We start from the raw sequence: 13,334 nt of genomic DNA on the forward strand, positions 1-13,334 counted from the left end.
TAGTGAGTCCCCCAGATCAGAGGCAGTAGGGATGACCAGGGATGTTCTCTGTTTAGTGAGTCCCCCAGATCAGAGGCAGTAGGGATGACCAGGGATGTTCTCTGTTTAGTGAGTCCTCCAGATCAGAGGCAGTAGGGATGACCAGGGATGTTCTCTGTTTAGTGAGTCCCCCAGATCAGAGGCAGTAGGGATGACCAGGGATGTTCTCTGTTTAGTGAGTCCCCCAGATCAGAGGCAGTAGGGATGACCAGGGATGTTCTCTGTTTAGTGAGTCCCCCAGATCAGAGGCAGTAGGGATGACCAGGGATGTTCTCTGTTTAGTGAGTCCCCCAGATCAGAGGCAGTAGGGATGACCAGGGATGTTCTCTGTTTAGTCCTCCAGATCAGACCAGGGATGTTCTTTTGATAAGTGTGAGAATTGGACCATTTTCTGTGCTACTAATCATTCAAAATGTAACGACTACTTGCGGGTGTCATGGAAAATGTATGGAGTAAAAAGTACATTATTATCGTTAGGAATGTAGTGAAGTAAAACTAAAAGTTGTCAAAAATATCAATAGTACAGATACACCAAAAAACGACTTAATTTGAAAGTATTTTTACTTCAGTACTTTACACCACTGTTCCTTATTGCATAAAAGGCATTCCTTACCCTGTAGTTTATAGAATCATCTCCCTGGGATGTAAAAGAGTGTCTCTGGTGTGTGTGTCTGTGTGTGTGTGTTCTCAGATGCCATGCCGGCTGACCACGAGCAGTACTACGGCTTCACTAAGTTTGCTATGGAGCTCAATGAGCTGGACCCTTCACTGAAACTGCTGCTGCCTCCCACAGACACCCGGCTACGGCTCGACCAGAGGTGAGAGACAGAGTGCTACTGTACAGTAACACACCGTTGTCTTAGCATGGTGTAGGGACCAGCAGGATTTAGGGGCCAGCATGGTGTAGGGGCCAGCATAGTGTAGGGGCGAGCATGGTGTAGGGGCCAGCATAGTGTAGGGGCGAGCATGGTGTAGGGGAGCATGGTGTAGGGGCGAGCATGGTGTAGAGACCAGCATGGTGTAGGGGCGAGCATGGTGTAGGGGCCAGCATGGCGTAGGGACCAGCATAGCGTAGTGACCAGCATGGCATAGGGACCAGCACTGTGTAGAGACCAGCATGGTGTAGGGACCAGCATGGCGTAGGGACCAGCATGGTGTAGGGACCAGCATGGTGTAGGGACCAGCATGGTGTAGGGACCAGCATGGTGTAGGGACCAGCACAGTGTAGGGACCAGCATGGTGTAGGGACCAGCATGGTGTAGGGACCAGCATGGTGTAGAGACCAGCATGGCGTAGGGACCAGCATAGCGTAGTGACCAGCATGGCATAGGGACCAGCACTGTGTAGAGACCAGCATGGTGTAGGGACCAGCATGGCGTAGGGACCAGCATGGTGTAGGGACCAGCATGGTGTAGGGACCAGCATGGTGTAGGGACCAGCATGGTGTAGGGACCAGCACAGTGTAGGGACCAGCATGGTGTAGGGACCAGCATGGTGTAGGGACCAGCATGGTGTAGAGACCAGCATGGCGTAGGGACCAGCATGGTGTAGGGACCAGCATGGTGTAGAGACCAGCATGGTGTAGGGACCAGCATGGTGTAGGGACCAGCATGGTGTAGGGACCAGCATGGTGTAGGGACCAGCATGGTGTAGGGACCAGCACAGTGTAGGGACCAGCATGGTGTAGGGACCAGCATGGTGTAGGGACCAGCATGGTGTAGAGACCAGCATGGCGTAGGGACCAGCATGGTGTAGGGACCAGCATGGTGTAGAGACCAGCATGGTGTAGGGACCAGCATGGTGTAGGGACCAGCATGGTGTAGAGACCAGCATGGTGTAGAGACCAGCATGGTGTAGGGACCAGCATGGTGTAGGGACCAGCATGGTGTAGGGACCAGCATGGTGTAGAGACCAGCATGGTGTAGGGACCAGCATGGTGTAGGGACCAGCATGGTGTAGGGACCAGCATGGTGTAGGGACCAGCATGGTGTAACAATGTAGAAATTTGCATTTGGCAATACAGTTTCATATTACAGTGATCATTATTACACCATACACAGTGATGTATCACCTCATCAAATGACCATTATTACACCATACACAGTTGGGGTTGCTTTATTGTTTATACAAATGAATCCAAATGTCCCTCTGTGTGTGTGTGTGTGTGTGTGTGTGTGTGTGTGTATGTGTGTATGTGTGTATGTGTGTGTGTGTGTGTGTGTGTGGTGTGTGTGTGTGTGTGGTGTGTGTGTGTGTGTGTGTGGTGTGGTGTGTGTGTGGTGTGTGTGTGTGTGTGTGTGTGTGTGTGTGGTGTGTGTGTGTGTGTGTGGTGTGTGTGTGTGTGTGTGTGTGGTGTGTGTGGTGTGTGTGGTGTGTGGTGTGTGTGTGTGGTGTGTGGTGTGTGTGTGGTGTGTGTGTGTGTGTGTGTGTGTGTGTGTGTGTGTGTGTGTGTGTGTGTGTGTGGTGTGTGTGAGTGTGGTGTGTGTGTGGTGTGTGTGTGGTGTGTGTGTGTGGTGTGTGTGTGGTGTGTGTGTGTGGTGTGTGTGTGTGTGTGTGTGTACCAGGCTGCTAGAGGAGGGCAACGTAGAGGCAGCAGAGGAACAGAAGCAGAAGATAGAACAGCAGCAGAGAGACAGACGCAGAGTCCTGGAGGAAAACACCATGACACATCAACCCACATTCTTCAGGTGAACTCCTACAGCTGGATACAGGGCGATGCCTAAACTGTCACGGACGTGGCCATTTGACAGACAGGATATGAGCACTCTAGTACAGGGGTTCCCAACCTAGGGGTCGTGGGACATTCCTTGATTTGAGGGATATATTTTTTTTTACTATACAGTATATGCAGTATTTATTTTTTACAAATGAGCAATTGTATAAACCGATCTATAATGACACATAACTCTGCGATGCTAGAAACAAGTGGTAGACTCCCAGAGGAAGACACTGATGCACATGATCTTTGTTTGGGAAGTCATCTGATACAATGTGCGATTCGGTTGCTATCAATTGATCTATACACTTTGGGCCCGATTCCGACATGGGAAATGACACGTTTCTTACGCACACATTTCCTATGCACTTCTCAGTACTTGGTATTGCCTTACGAAGGTGCGTAATCGGCTTTTGCGCGCGCTGAATAAATGTAATCCCGTTTGCTGGCCAACACATTTTCTCGTGGAGTTTTCTGTGAGAAAGTTGATATGTTGAAATGGTTCAGTTTGCTGCCATATGACTGGTTTCACATTCGTCTCCAGTGATTATAATGTCAAATAGATCTAAAAGTCATTTATATTTACAATCCCCTCATCCAAACTGATTACTCGTTTACCTAGCTCTAATCAACAGCTCTTATCAAGTACTCGTTTACATAGCACTAATCAATAGCTCTGATCAAGTACTCATTTACCTAGCTCTAATCAATAGCTCTGATCAAGTACTCGTTTACCTAGCTCTAATCAATAGCTCTGATCAAGTACTCATTTACCTAGCTCTAATCAACAGCTCTTATCAAGTACTCGTTTACCTAGCTCTAATCAATAGCTCTGATCAAGTACTCGTTTACCTAGCTCTAATCAATAGCTCTGATCAAGTTGTAAATTACAGTGCATGGAGAATGGTTCTTTTTTGATTGGAAAACAAAAGTAATCTGATGCTTTTTCCACTTGGAATCGGTAGGTTTGCTAGACCTTATTCATAGTTTCCTAGCGCATAAAAGTGGTCAGAATCCTCCATATCTGCAGACACACCTCTGCCACACCTTCATGTATTCAATGTCCACCCAAAACGAACATCACGCTATTCTCATGCTTCAGTTCAAGTTCAGATAATTACGTTCCATTTACTCGCGCTGAACTCAGGTCGGAATCGGGCCCTTTCTGTAAAAGAGAATTACGTACAATTATATTGAGGGTTCATATAAAGGATAATAACCAAACGTCTTTGGTAGCAGAATAACATTGGGTCTAGACTTCATTTTTCTTATAAAGGGACCCTGTTCTAATACATCTCCACAGCTAAACTCCACCTGCATTTATTCCCACTGGGTTTATTAAAGCAATAAGGCAGGAGGAGGTGTGGTATATGGCCAATATACCACGGCTATGGGCTGTTCTTATGCATGACGCAACGTGCCTGGATACAGCCCTTAGCTGTGGTATATTGGCCATATACCACGGCTATGGGCTGTTCTTATGCATGACGCAACGTGCCTGGATACAGCCCTTAGCTGTGGTATATTGGCCATATACCACGGCTATGGGCTGTTCTTATGCATGACGCAACGTGCCTGGATACAGCCCTTAGCTGTGGTATATTGGCCATATACCACGGCTATGGCCTGTTCTTATGCATGACGCAACGTGCCTGGATACAGCCCTTAGCTGTGGTATATTGGCCATATACCACGGCTATGGGCTGTTCTTATGCATGACGCAACGTGCCTGGATACAGCCCTTAGCTGTGGTATATTGGCCATATACCACGGCTATGGGCTGTTCTTATGCATGACGCAACGTGCCTGGATACAGCCCTTAGCTGTGGTATATTGGCCATATACCACGGCTATGGGCTGTTCTTATGCATGACGCAACGTGCCTGGATACAGCCCTTAGCTGTGGTATATTGGCCATATACCACAAACCCCCTGAGGTGCCTTATTGCTATTATAAACTGGTTACCAACGTAATTAGAGCATCGAAAATCATTTTTTGTCATACCCGTGATATTCTGCCCTTGAACAGGCAGTTAACCCACTGTTCCTAGGCCGTCATTGAAAATAAGAATTTGTTCTTAACTGACTTGCCTAGTTAAATAAAGGTTAAAAAAATATATTTAAAAAATATATATAAAAATATACGGTCTCATCAAATCAAATCAAATGTATTTATATAGCCCTTCGTACATCAGCTGATATCTCAAAGTGCTGTACAGAAACCCAGCCTAAAACCCCAAACAGCAAGCAATGCAGGTGTAGAAGCACGGTGGCTAGGAAAAACTCCCTAGAAAGGCCAATACCTAGGAAGAAACCTAGAGAGGAACCAGGCTATGTGGGGTGGCCAGTCCTCTTCTGGCTGTGCCGGGTGGAGATTATAACAGAACATGGCCAAGATGTTCAAATGTTCATAAATGACCAGCATGGTCGAATAATAATAAGGCAGAACAGTTGAAACTGGAGCAGCAGCACATTCAGGTGGAAGTTGAAACTGGAGCAGCAGCATGGCCAGGTGGACTGGGGACAGCAAGGAGTCATCATGTCAGGTAGTCCTGGGGCATGGTCCTAGGGCTCAGGTCAGTCGAAACTGGAACAGCAGCATGGCCAGGTGGACTGGGGACAGCAAGGAGTCATCATGTCAGGTAGTCCTGGGGCATGGTCCTAGGGCTCAGGTCCTCCGAGAGAGAGAAAGAAAGAGAGAAGGAGAGAATTAGAGAACGCACACTTAGATTCACACAGGACACCGAATAGGACAGGAGAAGTACTCCAGATATAACAAACTGACCCCAGCCCCCCGACACATAAACTACTGCAGCATAAATACTGGAGGCTGAGACAGGAGGGGTCAGGAGACACTGTGGCCCCATCCGAGGACACCCCCGGACAGGGCCAAACAGGAAGGATATAACCCCACCCACTTTGCCAAAGCACAGCCCCCACACCACTAGAGGGATATCTTCAACCACCAACTTACCATCCTGAGACAAGGCTGAGTATAGCCCACAAAGATCTCCGCCACAGCACAACCCAAGGGGGGGGGGGCGCCAACCCAGACAGGATGACCACAACAGTGAATCAACCCACTCAGGTGACGCACCCCCTCCAGGGACGGCATGAGAGAGCCCCAGCAAGCCAGTGACTCAGCCCCTGTAATAGGGTTAGAGGCAGAGAATCCCAGTGGAAAGAGGGGAACCGGCCAGGCAGAGACAGCAAGGGCGGTTCGTTGCTCCAGAGCCTTTCCGTTCACCTTCCCACCCCTGGGCCAGACTACACTCAATCATATGACCCACTGAAGAGATGAGTCTTCAGTAAAGACTTAAAGGTTGAGACCGAGTTTGCGTCTCTGACATGGGTAGGCAGACCGTTCCACAAAAATGGAGCTCTATAGGAGAACGCCCTGCCTCCAGCTGTTTGCTTAGAAATTCTAGGGACAATTAGGAGGCCTGCGTCTTGTGACCGTAGCGTACGTGTAGGTATGTACGGCAGGACCAAATCAGAGAGATAGGTAGGAGCAAGCCCATGTAATGCTTTGTAGGTTAGCAGTAAAACCTTGAAATCAGCCCTTGCTTTGACAGGAAGCCAGTGTAGAGAGGCTAGCACTGGAGTAATATGATCAAATTTTTTGGTTCTAGTCAGGATTCCAGCAGCCGTATTTAGCACTAACTGAAGTTTATTTAGTGCTTTATCCGGGTAGCCGGAAAATAGAGCATTGCAGTAGTCTAACCTAGAAGTGACAAAAGCATGGATTAATTTTTCTGCATCATTTTTGGACAGAAAGTTTCAGATTTTTGCAATGTTACGTAGATGGAAAAAAGCTGTCCTCGAAATGGTCTTGATATGTTCTTCAAAAGAGAGATCAGGGTCCAGAGTAACGCCGAGGTCCTTCACAGTTTTATTTGAGACGACTGTACAACCATTAAGATTAATTGTCAGATTCAACAGAAGATCTCTTTGTTTCTTGGGACCTAGAACAAGCATCTCTGTTTTGTCCGAGTTTAATAGTAGAAAGTTTGCAGCCATCCACTTCCTTATGTCTGAAACACATGCTTCTAGCGAGGGCAATTTTGGGGCTTCACCATGTTTCATTGAAATGTACAGCTGTGTGTCATCCGCATAGCAGTGAAAGTTTACATTATGTTTTCGAATAACATCCCCAAGAGGTAAAATATATAGTGAAAACAATAGTGGTCCTAAAACGGAACCTTGAGGAACACCGAAATGTACAGTTGATTTGTCAGAGGACAAACCATTCACAGAGACAAACTGATATCTTTCCGACAGATAAGATCTAAACCAGGCCAGAACATGTCCGTGTAGACCAATTTGGGTTTCCAATCTCTCCAAAAGAATGTGGTGATCGATGGTATCAAAAGCAGCACTAAGGTCTAGGAGCACGAGGACAGATGCAGAGCCTCGGTCCGATGCCATTAAAATGTCATTTACCACCTTCACAAGTGCCGTCTCAGTGCTATGATGGGGTCTAAAACCAGACTGAAGCATTTCGTATACATTGTTTGTCTTCAGGAAGGCAGTGAGTTGCTGCGCAACAGCCTTCTCTAAAATTTTTGAGAGGAATGGAAGATTCGATATAGGCCGATAGTTTTTTATATTTTCTGGGTCAAGGTTTGGCTTTTTCAAGAGAGGCTTTATTACTGCCACTTTTAGTGAGTTTGGTACACATCCAGTGGATAGAGAGCCGTTTATTATGTTCAACATAGGAGGGCCAAGCACAGGAAGCAGCTCTTTCAGTAGTTTAGTTGGAATAGGGTCCAGTATGCAGCTTGAAGGTTTAGAGGTCATGATTATTTTCATCATTGTGTCAAGAGATATAGTACTAAAACACTTGAGCGTCTCTCTTGATCCTAGGTCCTGGCAGAGTTGTGCAGACTCAGGACAACTGAGGTTTGGAGGAATACGCAGGTTTAAAGAGGAGTCCGTAATTTGCTTTCTAATAATCATAATCTTTTCCTCAAAGAAGTTCATGAATTTATCACTGCTAAAGTGAAAGTCATCCTCTCTTGGGGAATGCTGCTTTTTAGTTAGCTTTGCGACATACATTAAAAAGGAATTTCGGATTGTTCTTATTTTCCTCAATTAAGTTGGAAAAATAGGATGATCGAGCAGCAGCAAGGGCTCTTCGATACTGCACGGTACCGTCCTTCCAAGCTAGTCGGAAGACTTCCAGTTTGGTGTGGCGCCATTTCCGTTCCAATTTTCTGGAAGCTTGCTTCAGAGCTCGGGTATTTTCTGTGTACCAGGGAGCTAGTTTCTTATGAGACATTTTTTTAGTTTTTAGGGGTGCAACTGCTACTAGGGTATTGCGCAAGGTTAGATTGAGTTCCTCAGTTAGGTGGTTAACTGATTTTTGTCCTCTGGCGTCCTTGGGTAGGCAGAGGGAGTCTGGAAGGGCATCAAGGAATCTTTGTGTTGTCTGTGAATTTATAGCACGACTTTTGATGTTCCTTGGTTGGGGTCTAAGCAGATTATTTGTTGCAATTGCAAACGTAATAAAATGGTGGTCCGATAGTCCAGGATTATGAGGAAAAACATTAAGATCCCACTACATTTATTCCATGGGACAAAACTAGGTCCAGCGTATGACTGTGACAGTGAGTGGGTCCAGAGACATGTTGGACAAAACCCACTGAGTCGATGATGGCTCCGAAAGCCTTTTGGAGTGGGTCTGTGGACTTTTCCATGTGAATATTAAAGTCACCAAAGATTAGAATATTATCTGCTATGACTACAAGGTCCGATAGGAATTCAGGGAACTCAGTGAGAAACGCTGTATATGGCCCAGGAGGCCTGTAAACAGTAGCTATAAAAAGTGATTGAGTAGGCTGCATAGATTTCATGACTAGAAGCTCAAAAGACGAAAATGTCATTTCTTTTTTTGTAAATTGAAATTTGCTATCGTAAATGTTAGCAACACCTCCGCCTTTGCGGGATGCACGGGGGATATGGTCACTAGTGTAGCCAGGAGGTGAGGCCTCATTTAAAACAGTAAATTCATCAGGCTTAAGCCATGTTTCAGTCAGGCCAATCACATCAAGATTATGATCAGTGATTAGTTCATTGACTATAATTGCCTTTGAAGTAAGGGATCTAACATTAAGTAGCCCTATTTTGAGATGTGAGGTATCATGATCTCTTTCAGTAATGACAGGAATGGAGGTGGTCTTTATCCAATTGAGATTGCTAAGGCGAACACCGCCATGTTTAGTTTTGCCCAACTTAGGTCGAGGCACAGACACAGTCTCAATGGTGATAGCTGAGCTGACTACACTGACTGTGCTAATGGCAGACTCCACTATGCTGGCAGGCTGGCTAACAGCCTGCTGCCTGGCCTGCACCCTATTTCATTGTGGAGCTAGAGGAGTTAGAGCCCTGTCTATGTTGGTAGATAAGATGAGAGCACCCCTCCAGCTAGGATGGAGTCCGTCACTCCTCAGCAGGTCAGGCTTGGTCCTGTTTGTGGGTGAGTCCCAGAAAGAGGGCCAATTATCTACAAATTCTAACTTTTGGGAGGGGCAGAAAACAGTTTTCAACCAGCGATTGAGTTGTGAGACTCTGCTGTAGAGCTCATCACTCCCCCTAACTGGGAGGGGGCCAGAGACAATTACTCGATGCCGACACATCTTTCTAGCTGATATGCACGCAGAAGCTATGTTGCGCTTGGTGATTTCTGACTGTTTCATCCTAACATCGTTGGTGCCGACGTGGATAACAATTTCGTTTCAGTTTTAGCTTTAGCCAGCACCATCTTCAGATTAGCCTTAACGTCGGTAGCCCTGCCCCCGGGTAAACAGTGTATGATCGCTGGATGATTCGCTTTAAGTCTAATACTGCGGGTAATGGAGTCGCCAATGACTAGAGTTTTCAATTTGTCAGAGCTAATGGTGGGAAGCTTCGGCGTCTCAGACCCCGTAACGGGAGGAGTAGAGACCAGAGAAGAATCGGCCTCTGACTCCGACCCGCTGCTTAATGGGGAAAACCGGTTGAAAGTTTCTGTCGGCTGAATGAGCGACACCGGTTGAGCATTCCTACAGCATTTCCTTCCAGAAACCGTGAGAAAGTTGTCCGGCTGCGGGGACTGTGCCAGGGGATTTACACTACTATCTGTACTTACTGGTGCCACAGACGCTGTTTCATCCTTTCCTACACTGAAATTACCCTTGCCTAACGATTGCGTCTGAAGCTGGGCTTGCAGCACAGCTATCCTCGCCGTAAGGCGAGTACAGCGGCTGCAATTAGAAGGCATCATGTTAATGTTACTACTTAGCTTCGGCTGTTGGAGGTCCTGACGAATCGTGTCCAGATAAAGCGTCCGGAGTGAAAAAGTTGAGGAAAAAATAAATAAATATATGAACGGTAATTAAAAAGTGAAAACCGTAAAGTTGTCAGGTAGCAAAACAGGTTGGCAACAAAACGCACAGCAACTCGAAAACAAGCCTGCAAGTTGTGACCAAGGCTTTCAGCCAATCAGCATTCAGGGCTCGAACCACCCAGTTTATAACACAATATGGATGTACCTATATAGATGTACAAATACCACAACAGACACACCAGTCATGTAACATGTCCATGGGAACATTAGGTTTTTCCATTCTCAGTAGCTGGTTCTCAGTTTCCATTCAGTTCTGTTGGCAGGCTGGTGAGTGTTGAAGGAATAGGTCGAAAACAGTCACATTGTTGTATTTTGTTCATCAGTCCACTGTTAATACACAAAAATGTCAACAGTCAAGGTTTCAAGGAAGAGCACTTATAATAAAAAGCCAAAACGTGATGATGATGACGAGGCTGATGATGATGACGAGGCTGATGATGATGACGAGGCTGATGATGATGATGACGAGGCTGATGATGATGACGAGGCTGATGATGATGACGAGGCTGATGATGATGATGAGGCTGATGATGATGACGAGGCTGATGATGATGATGAGGCTGATGATGATGACGAGGCTGATGATGACGAGGCTGATGATGATGATGAGGCTGATGATGATGACGAGGCTGATGATGATGACGAAGCTGTGTTTTGCATCATGATCTTTTTGTTGTTGATTCTTTTTAGAAGGTATTTCATTATTCAATTCAGGTAAAGAATATGTCTTTCTGTTGTCCACAGGAAATCAAAGGACGACACCTGGGTTAGCAACAACACTTACTGGGACCTGAGAAGGGATCCAGGCTTTTCCCACCTGGACTGTCCTGTGTTGTGGTGACCTGAGAAGGGATCCAGGCTTTTCCCACCTGGACTGTCCTGTGTTGTGGTGACCTGAGAAGGGATCCAGGCTTTTCCCACCTGGACTGTCCTGTGTTGTGGTGACCTGAGAAGGGAACCAGGCTATCACCTCCTGGACTGTCCTGTGTTGTGGTGACCTGAGGAGGAAACCAGGCTATCACCTCCTGGACTGTCCTGTGTTGTGGTGCCCTGAGGAGGGAACCAGGCTATCACCACCTGGACTGTCCTGTGTTGTGGGGACCTTAGTGTGACTTGTGTGGCCACTGGTCACACACCTGGGTCATGTTTATTAGGCCCAGGACTGAAACAGGGAGGAACTACCTGAACGTGTCCAGGAAGAAACACTTCTGCGTTCAAAAGGCAGAAAACAGACTGCAACTTCCAGTCCAATAAGAAACTTTATTTACGTTTTGCTACGGTGTGCACTTATGAACACGACCCTGTTTGGACTTCCTGTCTGTACTGTGACCCAGGCTGGCTCTGGGGGCTGGAGTCCTGCTGCTCTATCCGTCTCATTGGTTACGCCTCAAATGGCACCCTATTCCCTACATAGTGTACTGCTTTTGACCAGAGCCCTGTGGGCCCAAGTAGTGCATCATACGCTAAAGGGAATAGGGTGCCATTTGGGACGTACGGTCTTGCACATGTCCATCTACTGTCCATCTTTCACATGTCCATCTACTGTCCATCATTCACATGTCCATCTACTATCCATCATTCACATGTCCATCTACTGTCCATCATTCACATGTCCATCTACTGTCCATCATTCACATGTCCATCTACTGTCCATCATTCACATGTCCATCTACTATCCATCATTCACATGTCCATCTACTATCCATCATTCACATGTCCATCTACTATCCATCTACTGTCCATCATTCACATGTCCATCATTCACATGTCCATCTACTATCCATCATTCACATGTCCATCTACTGTCCATCATTCACATGTCCATCTACTATCCATAATTCACATGTCCATCTACTGTCCATCATTCACATGTCCATCTACTGTCCATCATTCACATGTCCATCTACTATCCATAATTCACATGTCCATCTACTGTCCATCATTCACATGTCCATCTACTATCCATCATTCACATGTCCATCTACTATCCATCATTCACATGTCCATCTACTATCCATCATTCACATGTCCATCTACTATCCATCATTCACATGTCCATCATTCACATGTCCATCTACTGTCCATCATTCACATGTCCATCTACTATCCATCATTCACATGTCCATCTACTGTCCATCATTCACATGTCCATCTACTATCCATCATTCACATGTCCATCTACTATCCATCTACTATCCATCATTCACATGTCCATCTACTGTCCATCATTCACATGTCCATCTACTGTCCATCATTCACATGTCCATCTACTATCCATCATTCACATGTCCATCTACTATCCATCATTCACATGTCCATCTACTATCCATCATTCACATGTCCATCTACTATCCATCATTCACATGTCCATCTACTATCCATCTACTGTCCATCATTCACATGTCCATCTACTATCCATCTACTGTCCATCATTCACATGTCCATCTACTATCCATCAATCACATGTCCATCTACTATCCATCTACTGTCCATCATTCACATGTCCATCTACTGTCCATCATTCACATGTCCATCTACTATCCATCATTCACATGTCCATCTACTATCCATCTACTATCCATCTACTATCCATCATTCACATGTCCATCTACTGTCCATCATTCACATGTCCATCTACTATCCATCATTCACATGTCCATCTACTATCCATCTACTGTCCATCATTCACATGTCCATCTACTGTCCATCATTCACATGTCCATCTACTATCCATCATTCACATGTCCATCTACTATCCATCTACTATCCATCATTCACATGTCCATCTACTATCCATCTACTGTCCATCTACTATCCATCATTCACATGTGCATCTACTATCCATCTACTATCCATCATTCACATGTCCATCTACTATCCATCATTCACATGTTCATCTACTATCCATCATTCACATGTCCATCTACTGTCCATCATTCACATGTCCATCTACTATCCATCATTCACATGTCCATCTACTGTCCATCTACTATCCATCATTCACATGTCCATCTACTATCCATCATTCACATGTTCATCTACTATCCATCATTCACATGTCCATCTACTGTCCATCATTCACAGGTCCATTTACTATCCATCATTCACATGTCCATCTACTGTCCATCATTCACATGTCCATCTACTATCCATCATTCACATGTCCATCTACTATCCATCATTCACATGTCC

General features: G+C 45.8%; 1 protein-coding gene across 1 annotated transcript in view; it reads left to right on the forward strand.

Annotated features, from left to right (window-relative positions):
- LOC109885024 (oxysterol-binding protein-related protein 3-like) overlaps nucleotides 1–11,627 on the forward strand; it is a 130,139-nt gene extending 118,512 nt beyond the window's left edge. The window contains 3 exon segments of the mRNA XM_031820522.1: nucleotides 731–857; nucleotides 2,604–2,726; nucleotides 10,887–11,627. Coding sequence (XP_031676382.1) covers nucleotides 731–857; nucleotides 2,604–2,726; nucleotides 10,887–10,983 — 347 coding nt within the window. The 3' untranslated portion in view covers nucleotides 10,984–11,627.
- The last annotated feature ends 1,707 nt before the right edge of the window (nucleotides 11,628–13,334 follow it).

This window comes from Oncorhynchus kisutch, unplaced genomic scaffold (genome assembly GCF_002021735.2).
Source record: "Oncorhynchus kisutch isolate 150728-3 unplaced genomic scaffold, Okis_V2 scaffold3465, whole genome shotgun sequence".
Taxonomy (NCBI): Eukaryota; Metazoa; Chordata; class Actinopteri; order Salmoniformes; family Salmonidae; genus Oncorhynchus; species Oncorhynchus kisutch.